Consider the following 27,792-nt stretch of genomic DNA (forward strand, 5'->3'; position numbering starts at 1 on the left):
GCTGGTTGGTTAGTTATTTTTTTATAGTTTCAGGGCACCCGCCATTTATTACCTAATAAAGGTTTAACCCCCTGATCACCCGGCGGGTGTCATTTGTGACTAATAACTGTTAGGGCAGTTAGGGTTAGCCCCCTTTAGTTCTAAGGTACCCCCCTAACCCCCCCAATAAAGGTTTAACCCCGTGATCACCCCCCGTCGCCAGTGTCACTAAGGCTGGGTTCACATTGCAGCGGTTTATGAGAACGGATGTGATTCGCACCGCACTGCAGTGCAAATCACATCCGATCTCTGTGCGATTCGAGTTCAGCCATTCGCCGCACCCGCCGCACCCGCCGCAAATTCGCACGGGACCCTTTTTTTGGCCCGCAGCAGAATCGGATCGCATGGGTGTTCACACCATGCGATCCGAGTTTGCAGATCGCACTGCGATATGCGAACTGATCTGGGGGTGTCAGTAACATTTCACTGACACTCCCAGCAGTTCGCATAGGGCAGTGTGAACTGCCGCCGGGAGGCATGCGATGCGGGAACCCGCCGCGCATTCGTGGCGTTCCCGCATCGCTCCAGTGTGAACCCAGCCTAATAAGCGATCGTTTTTCTGATCGCTGTATTAGTGTCACAGGTGACGCTAGTTAGGCAGGTAGGTATTTAGGTTCGCTGCAGCTTTTTATAGCGCCAGGGACCCCCATATACTACCGCATAAAGCCCCCTAATTGCCCCCTAGTTAACCCTTTCACCAGTGATCACCATATAACTGTTACAGGTGACGCTGGTTGGTTAGTTATTTTTTTTATAGTTTCAGGGCACCCGCCATTTATTACCTAGTCTCACTAGTGTACCCCTAAATTTAGGGGTGTCTACTTTCCAAAATGGGGTCATTTGGGGGGGGGTTTGTGCCATCTTGGCATTTTATGGCCTTCAAAACTGTAACGCCCTTAGAAAGCCTGAAGGCGGTGCTTGGTTTTCGGGGCCCCGTACGCGGCTAGGCTCCCAAAAAGTCCCACATATGTGGTATCCCCGTACTCAGGAGAAGCAGCAGAATTTATTTTGGGGTGTCATTTCACATATGCCCATGGCATGCGTGAGCAATATATCATTTAGTGACAACTTTGTGAAAAAAAAAAAAAAAAAAAAGTTTGTAATTTTCCCGCAACTTGTGGCAAAATATAAAATATTCCATGGACTCAACATGCCTCTCAGCAAATAGCTTGGGGTGTCTACTTTCTAAAATGGGGTCATTTGTGGGGGTTTTGTGCCATCTTGGCATTTTATGGCCTTCAAAATTGTAATAGGTAGTGAGAAGTGAACTCAAAAATTTACGCCCTTAGAAAGCCTGAAGGCGGTGCTTGGTTTTCGGGGCCCCGTACGCGGCTAGGCTCCCAAAAAGTCCCACATATGTGGTATCCCCGTACTCAGGAGAAGCAGCAGAATTTATTTTGGGGTGTCATTTCACATATGCCCATGGCATGCATGAGCAATATATCATTTAGTGACAACTTTGTTAAAAAAAAAAAAAAAAAAAAAAGTTTGTAATTTTCCCGCAACTTGTGGCAAAATATAAAATATTCCATGAACTCAACATGCCTCTCAGCAAATAGCTTGGGGTGTCTACTTTCTAAAATGGGGTCATTTGTGGGGGTTTTGTGCCATCTTGGCATTTTATGGCCTTCAAAACTGTAATAGGTAGTGAGAAGTGAACTCAAAAATTTACGCCCTTAGAAAGCCTGAAGGCGGTGCTTGGTTTTCGGGGCCCCGTACGCGGCTAGGCTCCCAAAAAGTCCCACATATGTGGTATCCCCGTACTCAGGAGAAGCAGCAGAATTTATTTTGGGGTGTCATTTCACATACGCCCATAGCATGTGTGAGCAATATATCATTTAGTGACAACTTTGTGTAAAAAAAATAAAAAATTTTTTTTTTTGTCATTATTCAATCGCTTGAGGCAAAAAAATAAAATATTCGATGGGCTCAACATGCCTCTTATCAATTTCCTTAGGGGGTCTACTTTCCAAAATGGGGTCATTTGGGGGGGTTTTGTACTGCCCTGCCATTTTAGCACCTCAAGAAATGAGATAGGCAGTCGTAAACTAAAAGCTGCGTAAAATCCAGAAAACGTACCTTCGTTTGTAGATGTGACAACTTTTGCGCAAACCAATAAATATACAATTATTGACTTTTTTTTTACCAAAGACATGTGGCTGAATACATTTTGGCCTAAATGTATGACTAAAATTGAGTTTATTGGATTTTTCTAATAACAAAAATAGAAAATATCATTTTTTTTCAAAATTTGCGGTCTTTTTACGTGTATATCGCAAAAAATAAAAATCGCAGAGGCAATCAAATACCATCAAAAGAAAGCTCTATTTGTGGGAAGAAAAGGACGCAAATTTTGTTTGGGTACAACATTGCATGACCGCGCAATTACCAGTTAAAGCAGCGCAGTGCCAAAGTGTAAAAAGACCTCTGGTCATTTACCAGCAAAATGGTCCGGTCTGAAAGTGGTTAAAGTGGTTGTAAACCCTTACAAACCACTTTGACCTACAGGTAAGCCTAGATTAAGGCTTACCTGTAGGTCCAAGAAATATCTCCTAAACCTATACGGTTTAGGAGATATTTCCAAAAAGACAACCACCGCTGCCTACGGAGCATGCGCGCAGGCGCACTGGGCAGGCCGCAGATCGCGGCGATATGCCGCGAGTGTAGGCTCCCGTGGGAGTGACGTCATCGCTGCTCCGGCGAATCACAGCGCTGGAGCAGCGAGACCTGGAAGTCATTCCGGGATCCATGGCAGCGGCACACATGAAGACGGAGGACCACTTTGGGGCTTCGTTCTCAGGTAAGTTATTAATAATGAGCTAGTATGCTATGTATACTAGCTCATTATGCCTTTGCCTTGCAGGTTGCTTTTTTTTTTTTTCCCCATGGGTTTACAACCACTTTAATGGATCACTCGTTAAAACATACCAATATTTACTCAAAATTTGCTTCACTTGTGTATGTTCATTTAAAAACGTAGTAATTATTCTGATATAGGAATCTGTATCGAAAGTAGGTTTATCTCACAGCATAACAAATCTTGTCTATTTTTATTTTTTATTTTTATTGTTTGCTTTGTTGAAGGCTCTTTTTAAACACGTGTGACTATAGACTCTTTCCAAGAGGTGATTTTTTTAGAGACTTAGCTTCCCGAAGGAAATCCACATCATTAGAACAATTTCGCTTTATTCTTAGAAATTGACTAAAGGGGATTGTGTTTACCAGAGGTCTTGGGTGAAAACTGCTAGAGTGCAGAATAGTATTTCCCGACGTCGGTTTCCTGTAGAGTTTACAAGACAACATATTGTTGGGACTCTTGAAAATCTCAACATCTAAAAATTGGTGTCACACTATTAGACTTATTTGATATGTGCCTATAGAGGGAGCTTATCACTGTATATTAGTGGCACTGCTGCGCCATCTTGTGGTGTATTTAGTGTACTGCATCCTGATTTTACAACATCACCAGTACTGTATGAGTTCAGAGTAAAAAGAGAATCTCAATGCCAAAGATTTTTTTTCTTTTCTTTTTTTAATGTAGATTGATCATGGAAGACTTAAAACCTTACAGCTTAACCCCTGACAGCTATAATATACAATCAATTATATTGCAATTCTTAGATGTGATGGCTGCACTAGTTTTCTTTATTAGGCTTTCTTTCTCCTATGTTCATCTGGTGATCCATCCAGTAAGTCTGTTTTTCAAAAGAACAAGCTCTCTTTCAGACGTATCAGTTTACAGGGTTGAGACAAACCATTCAACACTAGCAGGGGTGCTTACACTGATGAGCTTTTATTTATTTATGTAAAACCTTTACCCCAAAAGAAAAAATAAACAGTTTGCTTTAATTGATAATAAAGTGTTAGCTGGAGTTTGGCTTAAATTTGGTAGTGAATTAAAATACATTTAATCCTCCCCTCTCCCGTGCTGTAATGCATACTGTGCCGAACCTTCAGAGCTTGTGCCGTAAACGAGGGCTCCCACGCGCATGCGGGAGATGTAGACTTACACCACCGCAGGACAGCTGGACTCTTTGCCACCAACTTCCTCCTGGCTCTCCAGACCAGTGGCGGCCCGTCCATATGGGGCGTAGCCCCCCCATTCCATGCGCCTGACCCCTAATTTACATGCAGGGCACTGGACGCATGGATTCCAATGTTTTTTTTTTAGAAGCACCTGCTTAGCGCCTAAGCCTCGGCACAGAGCACTGCACCCCAAGCCCACCCAGTTGTGTGACAATAGCGCATTAATAATTGCTATTGTCTTCCTGATTCTCCTCCTGGCCAATCAGGAAACAGGTCCTGAGGCTCGTCATCTGATTAGCCAAGAGGAGACGTGATCCTATTGGCCGCCTAGGAAGAAGAGGAAGGAGATGCAAGGCGTGACGCAGAGGAGGCCGAGACACAGGGGAAGCCACTGCCCACGAACTAGATGGGCTGATGATTGCCTGACCAACTGGAGTCTGTGGGTGCATTGTTTGCCACCCCCCCTCCCAAAAAAATATACCACCAGCCACGACTGCTCCAGACCCAACTTAATCCCCAGACTTGAATGTGTTACTAGGCCCCAAACAAAGCCTAGCTGGGACCTCAGAGTCTTCCTGAAAGCTTCTTCTAAGGTCTCACACCAGGGACAGAGCCCCTACACAGGGGTCTCTTTCCACAGGACTGAACCCAAGAACACTGCTCCTTGCTGCTCGGGACTCTCACCTCCTATTGGGTACGCCTCCCTAGGGATTGGCTGGAGTAGAGTTGCCACCTCATCCCTTTAAACCTGAACACATCTGAATTACACGGGTTCTGAGGCTAATTTAATGCAGATAAGGCACCAAGTGAGTTTAATTACCACCTTAATCAACCACAGAACCTGTGTAATTAATATGTGTTGGGGGTTTAAAGGGATGAGGTGGCAACTCTAGGCTGGATTGCAATAAATATTCAGACTGCATGCCCTGTTATTCTTCCCACTGTGGCTCTAGAATCCTCTAGAAGACAGGTAGAGGCAACAGATCAGCAGCATGTGAAACACTGAGCAGCCCTAAGCAATCAACCCCTCGCTCTTCTAATTACAGAGGAGCTCATTTTACCTAGCAGCCTACTCTACACTAGGATGGTGATATACGGGGCTTTTTTTCTCAGCGAAAAGGTGCAGGAACTCACCCCCCCCTCCCCCAGGGCCACACATGTCTCTGCCCCCTACCCACCCCTAGAACCTCTAATTTACTCAACCCCTACACACCTTCTAGCACCGCCCCCTCAGAAAACAAGTAACCAAGTATAATTTGGGGGGCTATAAAAGTAATTTGTATGGAATTTGTTAATAAAAAATAATTTAGGAAAATGCACAAAACATTTGAAATATTCAGTAATTACCAAATAAGCTCAGAGGCAAGTCCAGACAATTTCAACTGGCCCATATCCAGCAAAGAGACAGGCCCATATCCAGCAAAGAGACAGGCCCATATCCAGCAAAGAGACAGGCCCATATCCAGCAAAGAGACAGGCCTATAGCCAACAAAGAGACAGGTCCAGATCAAGGAAAGAGACATCCCCATTTACAGCAAGAGACTTCCCCATATTCAGCAAAGAGACATCCCCATCCAGCAAACAAATAGCCTAATCCCGCAAACAGACCACCCAGCCCACTAAAGAGACGGCCTAGGCCACTAAAAAAACAGCCCAGTCCACCGAAAAGACTGTCCAGTCCAGCAAAGAGACAGCCCAGTCCAGCAAAGAGACAGTTGCAGCCCAGTCCAGCAAAGAGACAGCCCAATACAACATAACTGGAGCCAAAATAAGCTTCTGGATGCTCTGCGCCAAGAGGTGGGAAGAGATCACTCCACCTTCCACTCCCGTTTGATCCCTTAGCGGCCAGTCAGATAAAAGATGACTGAGGGGATGATCCTTCTTGCTGAAATAAACACAAAATAGATATGTAGATGCTTCAAATCTGTAGTTCATTAGAATATTTCTGGGAATAGGTACTTCAGAATTGCTATAATTTCTATACTTCTTTTTCTCTCAGGTCTTTCAGCCTCAGTGCTCTCTCTACACACTGAAGAATTTTTTGATCTCCTCTCGACTGCACAGACCAGGCGTTTAGATGAACAAAGAGCCTTGCTGCCTGAACGGGTTCTCCAACCAAAGCGACACTTTTCAATGCCCAACTACCGCCAGTTTTCTCTTCCCTCTGATGAAAGAGGGATCGTTACAGAACTGCAGAGGAGGAGAGGAGGTTCCTGGGCAGGGCGGAGTCGGAGGAAAAAACCCCCTTGCATAAAAATACCCGCCCAGGAGGAGCTTTACAACACTATCCTAGGGCACCAGGTGAGAGCAGACATGTGCAAAGTACTGTTTTATTAAAGTTTAAATGTAATAATAATTTTTTTTTTTTGCTATTGCTGTCTCATTGAAAAGATTTTTCGTCTCTTCCTGTCCCTGAGACACATGATATCTCTCCAAATGAGGGGAAATCTCATCTTAGACAGCTCTTAATGGAATAGGTGTCCCCATAGGAAGATGTCCCCTTTGTTTCTGAGGTGAACTGTAAATTTTTTGTTTTCCTATTACTTCCTGTTCCGGCTGCAATGGTTACCAGGACAAATAAGGAGGATGAATCTCCCCAAAATTGAAAATCAAAGCCTGGCTGATGTTTTAACCTTTTAGTATTATGTCCAAAACTATACAAGCCAAACATTTATTTTTTATTTTTTTTTTATTTATTTTTTTACTTTTGAATAGCCTTGGGAAAGGTTTGAGCCCTGTTAGGTTTTTATTACTGTCTGTGATTCTGTTGGGGAGATTTCCGTTTACTGTGGATCTCTAGTGACCACCTCTGTGAAACTAGGACAAAAAAAATGATGGAAACAGAGACAGGAAGGTGCATACAACAATAAAAACCTATAGACTTATAGACTTCCCCCACATACTAGAAAAAAAAAAGCTTTATTGTAACTGTCTCCACCCCCTTTAAAGACATTTTCCATCACTTCCTGTCCTCTCTGACATCCAGTAAGACAGGAAGTTAGTGGAAATCTCCCCAATGAAAACATAAAGGGCTGGGAAAAACAAAAAAACTAAAAAAATAAAATAACTGAGATGGTTTCTAGCCTTTCTTCACTATATACAAAAAAACTAAAAAATGTTTTGATGGAGTTGCAAATACTAACATTCACGTCTAATCATTGAAAGAGAGCAGGCTGAGTTCTCAGCACTGCTAAAGAAAACCATGATGTGCTGTCATGCCTAGCATGGTCATTTTTTTAAAATTAGGAAAGCAGAGGGACTGGCAGGAACACCAGGGATTTCACACAAAAGGAAGCAATATAAAGAGAACAGGAAACTTTCTCATACAAGTATGTGGCACAGCAGACACATATCAGGAATATGAACTGTTGGGTAACATATTATTTAATCAGACTGGAGTATATAAGGAATCTATATCAGGGTGACAAAACCTAATAAAGCAAAATGATTGAAAGCTGAATTCCAGTTTTCTTCTACAACCAAGCTAGTCCAAATAAACTATTCCCTTCACCAACACATGCACCCTTGTGCATACAGCCTTGTATTTTCTAAATAAATACAAGGTTTCCTCTGATTGGCTGAGGTGCAGAGGCGAGCAGATGATGTCACAATCGCCACCTCAGCCAATCAGAGGAAGCCAAGTACTTATTCAGCAAATTCAAAGCTTTCTGTGAATGGCTGAGCAGTTCTCATCCCAACTCAATTATTTTACGATGGGATGATGGGAAGTATTACTGTATGTAACTTAGTCTGTTTCACTCTGCTCCAACGCAAAGCATTTTTGCCACATTTCCGGTGCGTTTTCTGGATTGCAGGTGCATTTTTTACGTGTTTCCATTTATTTTAATGGGGAGCTGCGTTATTAGTGCAGTTTTGAAAACCACACCAAAGATGCAGCATGGAGGACTTTTAATAACCCACCGCATCCTCAGCGCAGTGGCATGAAGATTTCCATCCCAGCATCCTCTGGGACTGTGACATCATAATGGGCGGGACATCACCCAGCGATGTCCCTATATAAGTTGCCGCACGCCACATGCCTGTCATTGTGGCCAGAGACAGCGACGAGGCAACAGCTCAAGAAGAGAATAAGAGAAGAACAGAAGAAGAGAAGAACAGAACAGAAGGCGGTGACGAAGACAGCGGCGATGAAGACAGCTGCGATAGAAGACCAGGCCACCGCTTGTAAAAGAGTTAGAAGAAGGCGCGGAGGCCCGGCAAGAAGAACTGAAGAGGGGGACAAGACCTCCGAAGAGGGGGACAAGTCGGAAGAAGAGGGCGGCGACGAAGAAGAAAATCAGGCTTCTCCACTAGTAAAAGAGCTAGCAGAAGATAGCGGAGGAGTCCGGCGAGAAGACCCCCCAAGACAGAAGAAGACCCCCGGAGCTGTGCAATAAACCATTTTAACCTTTGTGTGTTGTGTGTTTTTATTTTTTATTTCACAGGTGAATGGGTAGGGGTACATTGTACCCCATACTCATTCACATAGGGTGGGGGGGCCAGTATCCGGGGGCCCCCTTATGAAAGGGGGCTCCTGGATTCTGATAAGCCCCCCGCCCGCAGACCCTGAAACCAACGGCCAGGGTTGTCGGGAAGAGGGCCTTGTCCTCATCAACATGGGGACAAGGTGCTTTGGGGTGGGGGGGGGCACGCAGCCCCCCCTTCCCCAAAGCACCCCCCCATATTGAGGGCACACGCGGCCTGGTACGGCTCAGGAGGGGCGCTCGCTCGTCCCCACCCCCTTTCCTGGCCGGACGGGTAGCGTGCTCGGATAAGGGTCTGATATGGACCTAGAGGGGGACCCCACGCCGTTTTTTCAGCGTAGGGTTTCCCCTTTAAGTCCATACCAGGTGACGGGGGCCAGCGACGCTTCCTTCGCTAGTCCCGGCTACCTGGAGCCGCGCTCAAAATTAACAGACTTTCCTCTGTGTGGGAAAAGTCCATTCATTTCAAAAGTACGGCAGACTAGCACACACACGGCCGAGTCCGGCGGACATATTTTGGTGCAAAACTACTTTCTTAGTCCGCCGGACTTTTGGGTAAAAAAAAGTCCGCCGGAGCCCACACACGGGGGGATTGTCCAGCGGACTCAAGTCCGCCGCACTTTTCCACCGGATTGTTTGATCGTGTGTACGCGGCATAAGTCATGTTTTTGTTGTTATTCTGTCTCTCACTGTTAAAATAAACCTACCCTTAAAATTATAGTCTGATCATTTCTTTGTCAGTGGGCAAAACATACAAAATCAGCAGGGGATCAAATACTTTTTTCCCTCACTGTATGGGAGAGACACAAACAAGGTCATTTCAAATCCAGTAGGTCTTTATTGATTGTAGTATATATCACATAGATAGCTAACACATTTTGGGGGGGTTTAGCAGTCCCCCTTTATCTGAGCTTATAGAGCAGAAATAACATTGTATAAACCGGACCAAAACAGGTGTTCTTCCAGCAATTAAAATAAGGGGCTAATTCAGGTAGCCAATAAAGAAGGTTGTTTGAGACAAAGTCAGCTTTCTGAAAACAGATGGACCCTGAGAGGTCCTCACAATGCCTGTAGTAAGAATAAAAACAGAAGTGCCACAAGTTTTTTTCCAAATCCAGTGTTCTTTATGGATTGTAATACATATCACATAGATAGCTATCATGTCTAGAAGTCCCCCTCCATCAGGGCTTATAAAGAAGAAATAATATTGAATAAATTGAAGTAAAGCTGGTATTCTTCAGAGAAATTAGAGTGAAGGGCTCCTTCAGGTAGCCTTTCAAGTTACCAACTCCCCATGTAGCACTACCCCTGCAGGGGCTGCTGAAAAATGGTTTCCCCGCTCCTGCACAGCCAGATGACAAGCATTTCCCACTTTCATCCAGACACAAGGAACAGTCTTTGAGCTTGTTTTTTGTTTATTAGGGGTAATAACTTGGATGGGGAATAGGAATTATGGGATGGTCAACTTGAATGCAACAATAAACAAGTAGCACTCCCTCCCTACAGTATATACAGGATCCTGAACTGTCCTCCTTCCTGGACACTGACAGTCTCTGATGATCAAAATGCAAAAGTCCCTTAAGGGCTAGGGACTCTTATGCCGCATACACACGACCGGGCTTTTCGTCGTACTAGGTCCGACGATCTTCCCGACGAACGGACTTGGCCACACACAAACAGACTAAGTCTGTTCGTTTTGAACGTGATGACGTAAGACAGGACTAAACAAGGAAGTTCAGTAGCCAGTAGCCAATATCTGTCCTTGCATCCTATTTGATCCGTCGGACTAGCATACAGACGAACGGATTTTTCCGACCGGACTTGAGTCCGTCAGAAAGATTTGAAACATGTTTTATTTCTGGGTCCGTCTGACTTGTGGGGAAAAAAAGTCCACTGGAGCCCACACACAATCGAATTGTCCGCCGGATTCCGGTCCGCCGGACCTAGTCTTCCGGAAAGTCTGATCGTGTGTACGCGGTATTAGTCCTTTTAGAAAGTAGCACTTTGGGGGTTTATTTACGAAAGGCAAATCCACTTTGCACTACAAGTGCACTACCAGTGCATTTGGAAGTGCAGTCACTGTAGATCTGCAGGGGACATGCAAGGAAAATAAAAAACAGCATTTTTGTTTTTACATGATTAGATGATAGAAATCAGCATTGTTTTCCCTCATTTCAGATCATCCCTTCATATGTACAGTGACTGCGCTTCCAAGTGGATTTGCCTTTAGTAAATCAACCCCATTGTGTTGTAAGCTCCATACAAGAGTATCTCCAACTCCACCATAGAAATTGCTCCCAGACCTACTGCCTTCAGGAATTACCAGCCCACCTGGCTGCTCTGAACATGTCTCAGGGCAAAGGATAGGAAGGGTTAAAGCGGGAGTCCACCGGGACTCCGCGTTTTTTTTTTTTTTTAAAAGCCAGCAGCTACAAATACTGCAGCTGCTGACTTTTAAAATAGTGACACTTACCTGTCCAGCGCGCCCGCGATGTTGGCACCCGAAGCCGATCGCTAGGTCGTCTGTCGGGTCCTGCCGCCGCCATCTTGGGTATGGGAATCAGGAAATGGAGCCTTTCGGCTTCATTTCCCGTTTCCCTACTGCGCATGCGCGAATCGCGCTGCGCAATAAGGACGCTCCCCGCTGCCTCTGGGAGCTGTGTGTTTCCCAGCAGGCAGCGGGGCACTTGCGGGAAGGGGCGGGCACTTGCGGAAAGGGGCGTAAGTTGCGCCCCTTTCCGCAGAGAGCTGTCCCGGAAGTGGGTGCAGTTACCTGGATTATCCAGGTAACTGCACCCCCCTCCCCCCTGAAAGGTGCCGATTGTGGCACCGGAGGGGGGGAGGGTTCCGATGAGCGGAAGGTCCACTTTAGGGTGGACCTCCGCTTTAAGCACAACACTTTTCTCCTGAAAGGCTTGCTACATGTGACAGTATCTCCCCTTGGTGTCTGATGTACTGTCCTTCTTTCTACCTACTGCTCTTTAGGAAAGATTCCATTCAAACCGCACTGCTGCCAGGATATTCCCAAACCAGCCTGTGCCCAGCCTGTGCCTAGACTCACGGGTGCCTTCCTAGTCCACCGACAGTCTCTTCGGCACTCTGTCTGGGGATTGGCCAGATTCTCTCAAATATGTAGATCAGCCCTCCTGGCCACCGCCCACTAACTTCTAGAAGTTTCTCCACACTTCCAGATCCAGGGGGAGGTACCAGAGGCCTGCATCTGTAAGTCATCCAGCCTGACCTGCAGTAACCCTGACCCAGTTACTGACTAACAAACTAACCATGAGTTATAACATAAATTTGCCTGCACTAAGCTAGTAGCACAGTAGAGGGTGCTACACACACACAAAGAGCACAGACTACCTATTCACAGATCGTTGGGGGTCCCAAAAGTCACCAGCCATAGGGAAAATGAGAAATTGTAGCTACATGTACCTTTATTTACAAAGTATTCATTACAAAATGTTACAAAATATTCTCTACGTGTTGTCCATCTCTTTCTACACACAAAGTCTTCTCCCCCACCCACGGCAAACACGTTCCAATATATCTGTTATGCAAGTATATAAAAATATAAAATTTAGAATAAAACACAATATGAGTTTGTTCATTTTTCCTATGTATGCAGACTTTTGGGACACCTTGTAGTTTTCATTGAGACAACAATTAACAGAAAACAATGCACCCTCCGTGTAACTTATTTTTATAATCTATATTTTTTTTCCTTTTAGTCTGAACGAATGAACGACCAGCGCAGTTCTCCCCCGATCCCCCAGGCTGCAGCAGATCTGTTTGATATCTTATTCCGCGTTCAGGGAAATCGCCTGGATGAACAAAGAGTGGAGCTGCCAGCAACTCTAAAGGGAGCTTGTGCTTAGGAAGAGGGTGATTTCTGGTCCGACTGTACTTATACCATTTGTAAACTGTGAAATTGCCACTGTAGAAACAGGCCCAAATGGATCGGTCATTGATCTCCAGAGAGTGGACAATACAAAGTGGAGGTCAGTGCCAAGAAAAACAGATGTCATTTCAGAAGAACACAAATTGGATATGAGACAATAACCATCTTTAAATGGGGGCCACCTTGGAATTTGGGGAACCGAAGACACTTCCTAGACTTTAGTTCTTGAAACTATTTCTAAAGATGAACACTGTGGGTAGTGCTGTGTGCTTTTCTCAAAAGTGTTTTTTTTTTTTTTAAATATAGCTCTACTGGTCACTGCATGTTCTGATAACTTTACCACTGGATATCATACAATGCAACAGATGCATAAGGAATAAAGGGGTGGGTACAGCAGACACTGAAGTCTATGGTGAGAAGTGAAGGACATGAAGGCTACCCACTAGTATTTGAGGAGAGGAATGCTGTAACTTCAAGTCAGCAGCTGTATGGTCAGTTTGGGTCATCTAGAGTTGATATAAGTAAAATTCAGTATATAAAACCCAGTTACAATGTAGTCAGTTGGAATTATCCATTTAAAGTGGCTACAGACAACATTAGGGACCAGAACATCTGGGTAAAATGCCTATGCTGTTTGTGTACTGGGACTGCTCATTGAAGCAGCGGTTTGTGCAAAACAAGGCCACCCTCGTCTAGGAATGAACACATCAGCAAACATTTTTTAAGCTATTTGAAATACCAAATTCATCCATAAGTGTTCCTCCAATTATAATTTCTAGCATTTCAACTGTTTAGAGGACATGTTCTTTTTGTTGTGCTAGGGCCTCTGCTGTACATTGGATTTGCTTTGCCCCAGTTGAGGCAGGTTGTGCATGTCACCACCATAGAGTTTCTTCCAATTTTGTTCCCTACAACAGTGCAACCGAGACCATTTTACTCCAGTCTTTGGCTGGGATTTGAAAACTGTTTGTGGTGGGTTCTGTGACAAGGCCAAAGGGAACGCTGGAAAAGAGACCGTTTTATGCCATAAGTGTTAAACATACTGTAGATTTGTTACTGTGAAGAGTGCAGTCATCAGCTCGGAGTAGGAGCACCAACATCAGTTGTCCTCTGCTGTCAGCTGAATATCTCACTGGTCCGCAAGAAGCTTATAGGAAGAAGGATACTGATGATATACATCTCTTCAGGAAGAGTATTGATGACAGGTTTACCATGAGGAATAGTGCTTCTGATATACCTTCAAAGGAGAATAATACTGAAGATCTACCTACTATTAAGAATATTGGTGATGTACCGCCTACAAACAATGGTACTGGCCATGTACCTCCAAACAAGTAGTGCACTGGTGGTGTACCTTCCATGAGGAAGAGTATTGGAAATATAACTCCCATGAAGAAGAGTACTGGTGATATACCTTCCATTGAGGAAGAGTATTGAGGCTGTACTTCCCATGATGAATCATACTGATCATGTATTTCAAATGAAGAAGTGCTGTGACATGCCTCCCATGAAAAAGAGAAGTGGGGAATTACCTCTAATGAGGAAAAGCACTGATGATGTATCTTACATAAAAATGGTACTGGTGAAGTACCTTCTAATAAAGGAAAAGTGCTTCTGAAGGGGATCCATTGAAGAAGAGTACTATTGACATACCTCCCATGAAAAAAGAGTAGTGGTGTGATATCTCTTATGAAGGATACAAGTAAGAGTGCTGATGATATATTTCACATAGCCTACCATGAAGAAGATAACTGGGAACTCACTTCTAATGAGGAAGAGTACTGATGATGTATGTCACATAAAGAAGGGTATTGATGATGAAGTCCCTCCCATGAAGAAGAGTACTGGTGAGGTACCTCCCATGAAGAAGAGTACTTGTGAGGTACCTCCCATGAAGAAGAGTACTGCGAGGTACCTCCCATGAAGAGTTCTGATGACTTTCCTCCCATGAAGAAGAGTACTGCGAGGTACCTCCCATGAAGAGTTCTGATGACTTTCCTCCATTCAAGAGTACTGGTGACATACCTCCCATGAAGAGTCCTGATGACTTTCCTCCCATGAACAAGAGTACTGTGAGATGCCTCCCATGAAGAGTTCTGATGACTTTCCTCCAATCAAGAGTACTGGTGACATACCTCCCATGAAGAGCCCTGATGACTTTCCTCCCATGAAGAAGACTACTGGTGATGTACCTTTCATAAATTAATGTGCTACAGACTACTGCAATGAAGCAGTGTACCAGCAAATGATATGTGATCATTACTAGTGCATAGAGCACCTTATCATTATAGTAAGACTCTACAGAAATAATTTTTAATCACCCAATTAAGTTTTTTATTACTGTATGTCAAATAGGGAGATGGACAAGTTAACATATCACTAACTTCTGGCTCTGTTGATGGGTATGCTTTAAAATTGCCTTAAGACAAGGCCACCATTTACCCCCAGTGGCAAATTTATCTCCTTGAAGCGTCCCTTTATTATTTCTTCTGTTTCTGGACTGTGACTTTCACTGCTGCACAATACAGTATATTTGTTAGCATTTAACCGTAATTAAACCTTTTGAACTAAACACCAAGCTAGCGCTGACCATAAGGGGGACTGTCGGCAGCCACAAACATCTATTTTTGACCTTATGTCAAAGGACGTGAACACAAATCCCACTTGATAAAAGTACACGGACTTGTACAATGGTCATCTGCTCATTTCAGTTACCAAGACATTAGCATATGTTAGAAGATGTCATCATTTTGTATAACTTGAAATATGATAGTAATTTATCTGTATGCTTGAGAAAAATACAGATCGTCTTTTAGAAGTGCTATAATGCTTCTGCTGTAAAACCGTCATGAATAAATATGGACATTTTACTGTGTTATCTGCCTGAAGAGGTTTCCTCCATCCATTCTTCATCCCTCCAAGGAAATTCTGGAGCTCATAAATTCTTGACACAACCTCAGATGTCGTTTTTGTAATGCTTCTCTTTCATCATAGTTGACAATTGGAAATTAAAGTCATGTCAATTCAAAACTGATAAACTACAATTTATGTTTTTATTAAATACAGCAAGAAGTAGTGTTTAACATGCAGTTTATTACAATAACTAATAAGATGTCTGACGCTTTTTATAAATCTGACTACAATAGATTGTAATCTTATTGATCTCTATGAGTTCGGACCTATTGACATCAACATGAAATGGTTCCTATCTGCATATGAGTGCGTGGGGGCAGGGCTGGGCCAAGGGGTGGGCAGGAGGGACGGCTGCACCTAGCGCAATGGTTTATTGCAGGGGTAGGGGGCACCCTGACCCTAAGGCACACGGGTGGACTGTTCGCCCAACTTTGTCCACAGTGTTTCAGCGGACAGTCCGCTCGTGTGTGGGCTTCAGCGGACAGTTTCAGCGGACAGTCTGACGAACAAAGTTTTTCGGAATTTCCGTAAGACTGTCCGCTGAAACTTGGTTTGAGCGGACAGTCCGCTCGTGTGTAGGCTTGTTCGATAAACTAAGTCTCCCGCACGCTCAGAAAGAATTTACACGGCGAAGGTTGCATTGCAGTGTATTGGACTTCGAATTTCTCGTCCCGTCGTACGTGCCGTTCACGTCATCGCGCAAGTTTTCAGCGGACTGTTGGTTCGTCGTGTGTGGTCAAGTCCGTTCATGCTAATTTTGAACGGACTGTTTGTCAAATTGTTTGACGAACCTAGTTGGGCGGACAGTCCGCCTGTGTGTACGCGGCCTAAGGGAAAGGGGGGCGCAGTTTGGCATCTTTGCCCTGGGCGCTGGATGACCTTGTCCCGGCACTGCGTGGGGGGTGTTTAAAGCACAGCTCATAGAATTAGTGTATCTGGTTGGTCAGTCATGAAATTCACACAAATCTCCCATGATGCTATGGTCAGAAGGTGCAGAAATTCTCCAACTTTTTTCATCATTGCACCCTTTAAAAGTATACAAAATCTCAAGGCACCCCAGTATAAAATGTAAAAAAACAAAATGTTACTTATCAATAGGAAGCCTGAGCCTGAGACAAAGCACACAAGTTTGATATTAAATTCACATCAGAAGCTCTCCATCACATGAGAGATCCCCTCATTACATCAGAGGTGCCTCCATCACACCAAAAGCTCCTCTTCATATCAGAGATCCCCCCCATCAAATCAGAGGTCCCCTCATTAGATCAGAGGTCCCCATGTTACAACAGAGGTCCCCTCATTACAACAGAGGTCTCTTCATTACATCAAAGGTTCCCCATCACATTAGATGTTCCCTCATTACATCAGAGGTCTGCTCATTAGATAAGAGCCCCCCCCATCACATCAAAGGTCCCCTTGTCACATCAGAGCCCTGCATTCACATAAAAGGTCCCCCAGTCACAACAGAGCCCTACATTTACATCAAAGGTCCCCCGTCACATCAGAGGTCCCCTCATTACATCAGAGGTCCCCCATAACATCAGAAGCTCCCCTTCGACATCAGAGGCCCCCCCCCATCATATCATAGTTACATAGTAGGTGAGGTTGAAAAAAGACTCAAGTCCATCAAGTCCAACCTACGTGTGTGATTATATGTCAGTATTTCATTGTATATCCCTCTATGTTGCGGTCATTCAGGTGTCTAATATTTTTTTTTTAAATATCGACCCCCCCCGCGCTGAAACCACCGTGGAAGGGAATTCCACATCCTTGCGGCTCTTATAGTAAAGAACCCTCTACGCAGTTTAAGGTTAAACCTCTTTTCTTCAAATTTTAGTGATTGGCCACGTGTCTGATTAAACTCCCTGCCGTGAAAAAGTTTTATCCCTATTGTGGGGTCACCAGTATGGTATTTGTAAATTTAAATCATATCCCCTCTCAAGCACCTCTTCTCCAGAGAGAATAAGTTTGGTATTCGCAACCTTTCTTCGTAACTAATATCCTTCAGACCCTTTATTAGCTTTGTTGTCATTCTTTGTACTCGCTCCATTTCCAGTACATCCTTCCTGAGGATTCATTCAGGAATTTGACAGTAATAATGTTGTCTTCTGTCTGTCTAATTAACAAAAAGAGTGCCAGCTGGTTCTTTTAATGGCCCACAATTAATTACTGATTATTACGCTGAAATAAAAGGAAGGTACAAAAAGCAAGCTAATGCGTTTCAGGGGACAAACAATCCATTCATCAGGGTTTAAAAAGAAAATGAAAAAGGCTTCTTACAGGACTTTATTTATAAGGCTCCTGGAAAGTGTTATATGACAGAAAATGGAGCATCATAAGCCACAATAGATGTGTACTAGAGAGACACATGCATTAAACTAAAGTATAACTAAAGGAAAATCTTTGAGTGGAGAGGGATTAGAATGTGTGTCAGTTTTTATTGCCGTCTGTGCCCCCATTAAGGAGATTCACCCTCTCTCTTTGTCCCATTTACCATTATAATTGAAAGTGAAAGTAAAAGAAAATCCCTAATTTCGGGTTGTCCCCAGAAAATTAATAGAGAGGAAATTTTCCAATTGGGACACTAGTTCTGGTGACCTGGCCCCCAAAAAAATTCCCTCAATTTTGTAGGGATTTTCTCTTACTTCCTGTTTTGCTATGGGACAGGAAGTGAAAAGAAATCTCTGCAATGGACCACAGATGTCGAAAAAAAAATCTGAGAGGAGTTATAAACTTCCCTTACTCTATTCAAAATGTAAAAAAAGGTTTTGCCTATAGTTCTACTTTAAGTGTTGACTGTTATAAGGTGACCAGACATCACCGGTTTCCAGGAACAGTCCCCGGACTAGGGACACTGTCCCTGGACCAAGTCTGTCCCCGGATTTGTCCCTGGCAGCGGCGGCACCAGGTGGGTGCTTGGGAGTGCTTAAGCACCCCCAAAAATTCTTTAAGCACCCTCATAGTACCCCCAAAATTCAGATGCCACTACTTGCATATGTCACAATTGTTTGTACCTGCACATTTTCTATCGATGCCAGAAGGCTGGGGGCACTTTTTCCTGTGGAGGGATACAGCTGCTCTGGCCATATAAACCGATAATCTGTAGTTGGACCCGCAGTTTGATTTCAGAGGCTGATTGATATGCTGCCTCTCTGCTGCTTCCTCAGCCAATGAGAACGCCATGTATCCGCCCCCTTCCTCGGCCCATCTTATTTGATTTCTAAGCTAAGCTGTATAAGGAGGAGGTTCCAGCAGATCGATAGGAGGGGGACAGGAGAGGAGTAGAGAAAACATAGCTAGCTATGGAGCATGGATTACAAGAGGCAGATGGATAATTTCTCAGTCTCTACAATGAGATAGCAGAGGCTGTTTTCACAGTGTGTGATACAGAAAGTTAGAAGAGCAGCACCAGGAAAGGATATCTGTGTGTTCTATCCCTCCATCCCACCATCCATCCCACCCTCCATCCATCCCCTCCCTCTCTATATCAATCCATCCCTCCCCCCATTCTTCCCTCTCCCCATCCATCCCTCTCTCAAACCAACTATCTCTTGTTCCATCCATCTAACCGTTTCTCCCTCTATCCATCCAAACATACATTCATCCATCCATCCCTTCCTTCCTTCCAACCATCCCTTGCTCCATCCATACATCTATCCCTCCTTCCTTCAATCCCTGCCTCCATCCAGGCCATCAGGCTAGAGCTCTGGCACTCAGGTTGCTGAGCACATTCAGTGTAGTGCACTCCTTAACTCTGCACTGTGTACATAGTGCATTCCTGATCTCTGCACTGTGTATGTAGCGCAATCCTGATTTCTGCACTGTATATATAGCGCACCCTTGAACTCTGCACTCTTAAGGGTGCGCACGCCTGAACTCTGGACTCTGTACATTGCGCACCTCTTAACTATGCACTCTGTACATTGCGCACCCCTGAACACTGCACTCTGTACATCGTGTGCCCCTGGACTATGCACTCTGTACATCGCACACCCCTGGACTCTGCACTCTGTACATAAAGCAACCCTGAACTCTGCAATCTGTACATAGCTCATCTCTGCGCTTCTTTGGTAAGAATAAAATACAAAATATGCATTGAAAAGTTTCTTTCCTATCTTATCTTCTTAACATTTGGTAGTCATAGCCAAAAAAGTTCTAAGAAGTTTCTTTTTTTTAATCTCATGGACAAAAATTGAGAAATAATGTATATATTATGCAATCATTCCATAAACACATACTACATACACCGCATATATCATTTGAGGAAGATATGCTTATAAAATAGTTTACCATTTGCCAATAAAAAAAATATGTCCCCAGATTTCATTTAAAAAATCTGGTCACCTTAGACTGATAAGTTTAAATATCTACAGAGTCCTGCTGTAGGAAGCCTTTTTTTTTGTTTGTTTGTTTTCAAGGGGGACTGTTTGGCCTGGAAACATGTTGGCTCTTATTTCAACTTATCTGCAATAAAGAATGGCAGGCCCTTTAGACGACTGGCTTTTGTTGATTTTCCTCTGATTTCTCAGCTGTTAATCGGGCATCCGGGTTGATGGTCAGGATCCTCCCTGATTCTGCAGCGGTTCTGTGACATATCCTGACAGCAGGCTTTAGCCAGCTGTAAGCTTACTCTGGGTCACAGGAGTGGAAAAGTAAGTGTATTCCTCTGACCAACAAGAGAAAAATGACTAAAAAAGCTTTGGCCAAACTTATCTTTTAACTTTAGTAGTGCTTTGAAGTTATCGCTCAACATTTTCATTTCACATCGACTATTCTTATTCATTTGCAAATATCAAGACACAACAGACAATATGTATTATTTACTTAGTTTTTAATAAAAAATACACCCCAATGGCATTTACTGTACATACTAGTACATACCCTTGGCTATTACATCAATAAGAGAACATGGTTTACTTTTAAGTGCTTCACATATGGAAATATTTCAAAAAATCCTCCTATATGCAATGGGTCTTATTTATCAAAATATCAGAAAGAAAACCCACTCTTGTAGCACAGACCGACCAAACTTAGTTTTAGACCTGTCAGGTTTTTATTGATGTCTGTGTCCCCTTTAGGGAGAGTCACCCTCTCTATTTGTCTGGTTTATCATTATCACTGAGAGTGAAAGTGAAAGAAAATCCCCAAAATTCTGGGTTGTCACTAGAAAAAGAATAGAGCAGAAATTTTCCAAAGAGCACACAAGTTCTGGTGACAATCAGAGATTTACTCACTTTTGAGGGATTTCCTCTCACTTTCTGTGTTGGCTACAGAATATTGATGGTCTAGCAGGGGTCTCCAAACTATGGCCCTCCATTTGTTCAGGAACTTCAATTCTCATCATGCCTAGTTATGTCTGTGAATGTCAGAGTTTCACAATGCTTAATGGGACCAGTAGTTCAGCAACAGTTTGGAGATCCCTGGAAATACCCCCTTTACAATGATAGTCAATGGAAATTACCACTTTACATATGGGCTCAGTGTAACTGGCCCCTTTACATTGGTGGCCAGTGGAAATACGATCTTTTATATTGGTGTCCAATGGAAATGCCCCCCTTACATTGGTGGCCAGTGAAAATGCCCCCTGTACATTGTTGGCCAGTGGAAATATGATCTTTATATTGGTGTCCAATGGAAACGCCCCCATTACTCTGTTGGTGAGTGGAAATGCCCTCTTTGCATTGGTGGCCAGGGGAAATTTCCCCCTAACATTGGGTAAAACAAACAACTGACCACATGGGAATGTGTTAGGCATTGTGCAATGCATTAGAGTGGCAGTCATTAGGAACAACACCCACACGCATCTTTGGGTCAAACCTGCACTATGGTAAAAATGTGATTTTTCCTGTGTTGGGGCCCATTCAAAATGAATAGGTTGCATTAGTGTACTATAATGCCGCGTACACACGACCGGACCTTTCGAGGGACTAGGTCCGACGGTCTTTCAGACGGACTTTCGGCGGAGTTCCATCTGACTTTCCGAATGAACGGACTTGGTCACACACACAATCACACCAAAGTCCAACTGATTCGAACGTGATGACGTACGACCGGACTAGAATAAGGAAGTTCATAGCCAGTAGCCAATAGCTACGTCGGTTTTTGTCCATTCGGAGCAGCATACAGACGAACGAATTTCTTGGTACAACGGAGTTCCGGTGGAAAAATTTAAAATGTTCTATTTCTAAAGTCCGCCGGATTTTTGGCAAGCAAAGGTCCGATGGAGCCCACACACGATCAAACTGTCCGACGGACATGTTCCGTCGGACCTTTGCTGTCAAAAAGTCCGGTCGTGTGTACGCGGCATAAGGTTTTGTGGATTTTTGCATAATAATTTGATATTGTTATGGATTGTGGCTACGTATGTGCAACACTTTCTTGGTCCAAATTGTGTTTTCAATACTTTCTGTTGATTATTACTGTAAAGCTACTAATTACTTGACGCTGGTCTTTATCAATCTGGGTTATATATATGGGGCTTGGAAAAAACAGCTACCGTATATACTCGAGTATAGGCCGACCCGAATATAAGCCGAGGCCCCCAATTTACCACAAAAAAACTGGGAAACTTATTGACATCCCTGTGTCCATCCCTGTGTCCCGTCCATCCCTGTGTCCATCCCTGTGTCCCGTCCATCCCTGTGTCCATCCCTGTGTCCCGTCCGTCCCTGTGTCCATCCCTGTGTCCCTGTGTCCATCCCTGTGTCCCGTCCGTCCCTGTGTCCCGTCCGTCCCTGTGTCCCGTCTGTCGCTGTGTCCCGCCCGTCGCTGTGTCCCGTCCGTCGCTGTGTCCCGTCCGTCGCTGTGTCCCGTCCGTCGCTGTGTCCTGTCCATCCCTGCCTACCTGTGCCGATCTGCAGCCTCTGTGTGCCATGCTTTCCTCGTCTGACAGACGGCGGCCATTCCTCTGTTCAAAAGCCGCGCCTCCCTGTCTGTGATAGGCGGAACACTCAATTTCCCAGCAGTCAGTGTTCCGCCTATCACGGACATCCTCTCATCCTCGTCCGTAGTATGAGAATGAGCGGATGTCTGTGATAGGCGGAACACTGACTGCTGGGAAATTGAGTGTTCCGCCTATCACAGACAGGGAGGCGCGGCTTTTGAATAGTAGAATGGCCGCCGTCTGTCTGCTCGACACGCTGATCGGGCAGGCAGACGGCGATGACTCGAGTATAAGCCGAGGGGGGCACTTTCAGCCTCAAAAAAGAGGCTGAAAATCTCGGCTTATACTCGAGTATATACGGTATACTTAAGATCAATAGAGACCTGGTTATAAGCACCTTGACAAGGGTCACATGATCAAACACCACAAGAGATCTCATATTCCTACTAATATGCCTAAATTTATTGCAGAGCTATATTACTAAAATAGCTCAGAAGTAACTTTTGAACACAGGACAATTTAAACTTGAAAATATCATACCCATTATATCTGAGAATCCCATTTTTAGCATTGAAGATTCATTTCCTTATTCCGAAAGAAATGGAACGATGTGCTATTATCACATTAAATATACATGCTGAGCCACAGTAGGACTACTGGATAATGGACTTCTCACTTTCCATCTTTCCACATGTAAAAACAGGTACTGTATTGGCAGATTACTATCATACGATGGTATATGGGTGAGCACCTGTTCACTAATATTTTGGTACACTCTTGAGCAGCAACATCTAAAATGTTATTTGTTTTAATGACATGTATATGACATGTGCCTATTAAGTTTTCCCATTTCAGACTCAGGAGCACACTCGAGTATTTAATGTCAATGGGCAACTTTGCGTGTCCAAATATATACCATGGGAACCTCATAAAATTGACCGGGTCTCCCAAAACCAACAAGCACCCACCATATTCTGCCTGAGGACAGACATATTTCCCACGAACATCTCTACTGGTTGTCTGCATCATATTAGTGCAGCCTTCTATACGCCAGCTACTATTTCCAACCCGTTTCAAGCACTTTTGATATCTTATACTATCGAGTACTCCCTTAACTTCTCTTACCTTCTATGAGGAACTTTACTACTTACAGATACACTTACAACACTTACAGAAACAATTGGAGGTCTATTTTGTCATATTACTCCTCTATATTTTCCTTAAGGCACTTATGGCAAAAGAAGAGGTATATTTTGGTATGGTTGCAGCAAAGTTCAGACCATGATCAATCACGGCTGAAAAACACAGAACAATGTTCATCTGCTGCTCCCATGTCTTGAAATTGATTTTTTCCCCCTGTTTTTGTCATTATCATAATATAACTGAGCTTCACTTCTTCTATGTAACATAGCAAATGTTTTTGTTTTGCAGTCACTTAAATAGTCACATCAAGATGCTTACACATTTAAAAGTCGGAGTTAGTCAGATCCCATGAGATAGGTAGCCATTGGACTTCATTAAATGTTGCTATTGCACAAAGGTTTTGTGCCTTCTCTAGCTCCTTCAAAAGTGCCTGCTGGTTCCAAGACTGCTTGGACCAACCCTGAACTCTACAGTAGTTCATCCACCCACTCCTTGTCTTGGTTTAAACCAATTGGCCCTCATGCATCTGAATTTGATGCCTTTCCTAGCACCTTCCAAAGTGCATGCTGGTTCTGAGAATGCATCAATTGGCTCTTGAATTTTTTGGCAGTCACCAATTCCTTGTCTTGGTTTAAACCCACAATCCTTGTGCAACTAAAATATTTCTATGGTGATGCAATTCCCCAGGGGTTCCTGGATTCTGGTGAAGGAGTAAGGAATGGGTGATGGTGCATGCATGTTTTTTGTGAAGACTGTGTTTCTTCAGGACTGGCAGGGGATGGAAATCCATACTGTGATGAAGGTGGGGTCAGGTAGATATTGTGCCCCAGCTGGTCAGTAGGAGTGCAGGGCAAGTCTTTGTTTGGTATCGGCTCTGCGGCTGGAGTGGAACAGAAGTTGGGGCCTGGCTTTTGGCAGTTTGGAGACTGGGGATGTTGAGATTCTGGCAACCAGTGGGCATGAGGGGACATCTGTTGTCCTCCTGTTGAGTAGGATGCCTCAGGCACGGTACATCCTGTTGGACAAAAATGAACTCTCCATCCTCTATGGCCCCACTGGCATCCTGCAACCCCTGATGAGAAGGAGCCACTGCGAGCATAGGGTGGACAATTACCTCCATAGTTGACCATAGCATGATGAGATTGGCAACAGTTGCTCTCTGATTGGTTCCCTGGCAGAAAGGGAGGTGCTGAAACAGGAGGAGGATTGTGATAACAGGAGCTGCTCAGGTCTATGTGCGGTAACGGGGCAGGCTTGGTTATCTCTTTGACTCTAGGCCGCGGAGTCTTTTTCAGCTGTGGTGCTCCAACCAGAGGAGCAGCAGGTGGGTTGCGGTTCACTATTTGGTTGCATTCTTCAAGAAGGCGTTGGATATCTCTGTGTCCACGTTCACGTGCTGCATGTCGAGGCTGATGGCCTACATGATCACACAACTCTCGATTTACTTGGTGCTCGAGGAGAAGGCAGACGGCTTCGTAACTACCCTCTCTAGCGGCCAGGAACAGTGCAGTTTGGTCCTGTTTTGGACATAAGGAAACAGACAAGTAATCTTAGCAGAGTGATAATTTGGTGACAATGTATATGATGTTGTATTTGTTTTACATTGTAAAAAAAAAAATAATTTATTGAAATATCCTGTATTAATTAATTAGTCGTAAAGAATTTAATCTACTATTTGCCACAAAGCAACCTCTTTCCTAAGCTGGCCTAACTATTGTGTTACACTAAAAAACATAAAATGATTGTTGTATTTTAAATAAATTGAATCCATAGTAGTTCTAGACCCACCGGCTGTGATAGGCATACCAACTATGCAAAGAGGTTGTTTATTTCATTTACATACGTTTTTTTCCTATAAATGCCAGCTACACCCAGTGGTCATAATGTGCCATTTGCCTGAAATATCTCAATCAGGAGAATACAGCATTATGGCATGGCCCCTAGCTGGAGGTGACAATCGTAGAAAATAAATGTATTATTGGAATTAATCATGACAGCTGTGTGAATGTTTGAGACATTCACACAGTGTTTTTTTGAGAATTTTACTCATTCAGCTGAAAGAACATTTGTGAGGAAAGGCACTGATGTTGAACAAGACGACCTGGCTCATAATCAGTGTTCAAATTCATCCCATAGTGTTCAAAGTTAGGGCTCTGTATGGACCACTTGGGGTACTCCACACCAGACTCATCCAGCCATGTCTTCATGGAGCTGGTTTTGTGCGCAGTCATGCTGGAACAGTAAAAGTATGTATATATAACAAACCACAACATAACCCCTGTAAGAGGGAGGGCCACATCCTAAAAAGGTGGAGGGGACCTCAACAACCACAGAGGAAGGGGCTTTAATTGTGCCAACAAGTGAGGAAGAATAGAACCTTCAATAGTATAAAAACATAATTTTATTGTATCACAATTAAAAAGATGAAGTGCCATCAAAAGTAAAATCATATAATATAAAACCAATACAGTGTTAGACGGTCAGTCTTAAGGCCCATACACATGATCAGACTTTTTGACAACAAACATGCAAATTAGCTGTTTTGGAGCAACATCCCACCGTGTGTACTCTCCATCGGACAAACTTTTTTGCTTTTCATCAGACTTTTGTTGGCTGTGCGAACAGACAAACTTTCTGGCAACAAAAGTTCGATGGAGCAAAGTCTGATCGTGTGTACAGCAAACCATAGGACTTTTGTACAAAGTACAAACAGGCATGCTCAGAACCAATGAAAAAGATCAGACAACAATACAGAAGTTGACCAAAGGTGGCGGTAAAGAGCAGAAAAACCACGTGATTTGGTGAAAGTTGGCTGAAAAAGTCCTGCTGTGTGTATGCAATACAAGTTCAGGGCCGACGCCCTTTGTACAAAAATCCAAGGGAAAGTTTGTACAAAGTCCTATTGTGTGTATGATACTTTAGATTTTTTTAAGCGTATGCATTTAGTTGTTAATAGCTTCTTCAAAACTTACGCTTAATGATGGACACCACATAGATAAGACTGTTACTGACTTTCAGGGAGACCTAGGCATTGTAAAGCCTCATACACACGATAGGACTTTGTACAAACTTTCCCTTGGATTTTTGTACAAAGAGCGTTGGCTCTGAACTTGTATTGCATACACACGGCAGGACTTTTTCAGCCAACTTTCACCAAATCACGTGGTTTTTCTGCTCTTTACCGCCACCTTTGGTCAACTTCTGTATTGTTGTCTGATCTTTTGCATTGGTTCTGAGCATGCGTGTTTGTACTTTGTACAAAAGTCCTATGGTTTTCTGTACACATGATCAGACTTTGCTCCATCGGACTTTTGTTGCCAGAAAGTTTGTCCGTTCGCACAGCCAACAAAAGTCCGATGAAAACCAAAAAAGTTTGTCCGATGGAGCGTACACACGGTCGGATGTTGCTCCAAATTAGCTAATTTGCATGTTTGTTGTCAAAAAATCTGATCGTGTGTATGGGCCTTAAATGTCACAAAAATATGAATCTGTTCTTAATGCATCCACCAAACACGACTGTTTAGGCCCATACACACGATCAGACTTTTTGACAACAAATATGCAAATTAGCTGTTGTGGAGCAACATCCAACCGTGTGTACGCTCCATCGGACAAACTTTTTTGGTTTTCATTGAACTTTTGTTGGCTGTGCGAACGGACAAACTTTCTGGCAACAAAAGTCCGATGGAGCAAATTCTGATTGTGCGTAAAGCCTCATACACACGATAGGACTTTGTACAAACTTTCCCTTGGATTTTTGTACAAAGGGGCGTCGGCCCTGAACTTGTATTGCATACACACAGCAGGACTTTTTCAGCCAACTTTCACCAAATCATGTGGTTTTTCTGCTCTTTACCGCCACCTTTGGTCAACTTCTGTATTGTTGTCTGATCTTTTGCATTGGTTCTGAGCATGCCTGTTTGTACTTTGTACAAAAGTCCTATGGTTTTCTGTACACACGATCAGACTTTGCTCCATCAGACTTTTGTTGCCAGAAAGTTTGTCCGTTCGCACAGCCAACGAAAGTCCAATGAAAAGTGAAAAAGTTTGCCGATGGAGCATACAAACGGAAGGATGGTGCCTTAAAACAGCTAATTTGCATGTTTGTTTTCAAAAACTCTGATCGTGTGTATGGGCCTTAAAGAAAACCATAGGACTTTTGTACAAAGTACAAACAGGCATGCTCAGAACCAATGCAAAAGATCAGACAACAATACAGAAGTTGACCAAAGGTGGCGGTAAAGAGCAGAAAAACCACGTGATTTGGTGAAAGTTGGCTGAAAAAGTCCTGCTGTGTGTATGCAATACAAGTTCAGGGCCGACGCCCTTTGTACAAAAATCCAAGGGAAAGTTTGTACAAAGTCCTATCGTGTGTATGAGGCTTTAGTCTCACCAAACAAGAA

General features: G+C 43.7%; 2 protein-coding genes across 4 annotated transcripts in view; one reads left to right on the forward strand and one right to left on the reverse strand.

Annotated features, from left to right (window-relative positions):
* Window positions 1-15,488, forward strand: part of GPSM3 (G protein signaling modulator 3) — a 93,013-nt gene extending 77,525 nt beyond the window's left edge. For all 3 annotated transcript variants that reach the window (XM_077483810.1, XM_077483823.1, XM_077483815.1), the window contains exons 4-5: window positions 6,065-6,366; window positions 12,281-15,488. In XM_077483810.1, coding sequence (XP_077339936.1) covers window positions 6,065-6,366; window positions 12,281-12,427 — 449 coding nt within the window. In that variant the 3' untranslated portion in view covers window positions 12,428-15,488. The remainder of the gene's footprint in view (window positions 1-6,064; window positions 6,367-12,280) is intronic.
* A 6,988-nt stretch (window positions 15,489-22,476) lies between these two features.
* Window positions 22,477-27,792, reverse strand: part of NOTCH4 (notch receptor 4) — a 127,680-nt gene continuing 122,364 nt past the window's right edge. Inside the window, exon 32 of the mRNA XM_077483835.1 lies at window positions 22,477-24,906. Coding sequence (XP_077339961.1) covers window positions 24,055-24,906 — 852 coding nt within the window. The 3' untranslated portion in view covers window positions 22,477-24,054. The remainder of the gene's footprint in view (window positions 24,907-27,792) is intronic.

Source organism: Lithobates pipiens, unplaced genomic scaffold (assembly GCF_037356315.1).
Source record: "Lithobates pipiens isolate NorthernLeopardFrog02 unplaced genomic scaffold, aLitPip1_a1.2 Scaffold_1, whole genome shotgun sequence".
Lineage (NCBI taxonomy): Eukaryota > Metazoa > Chordata > Amphibia > Anura > Ranidae > Lithobates > Lithobates pipiens.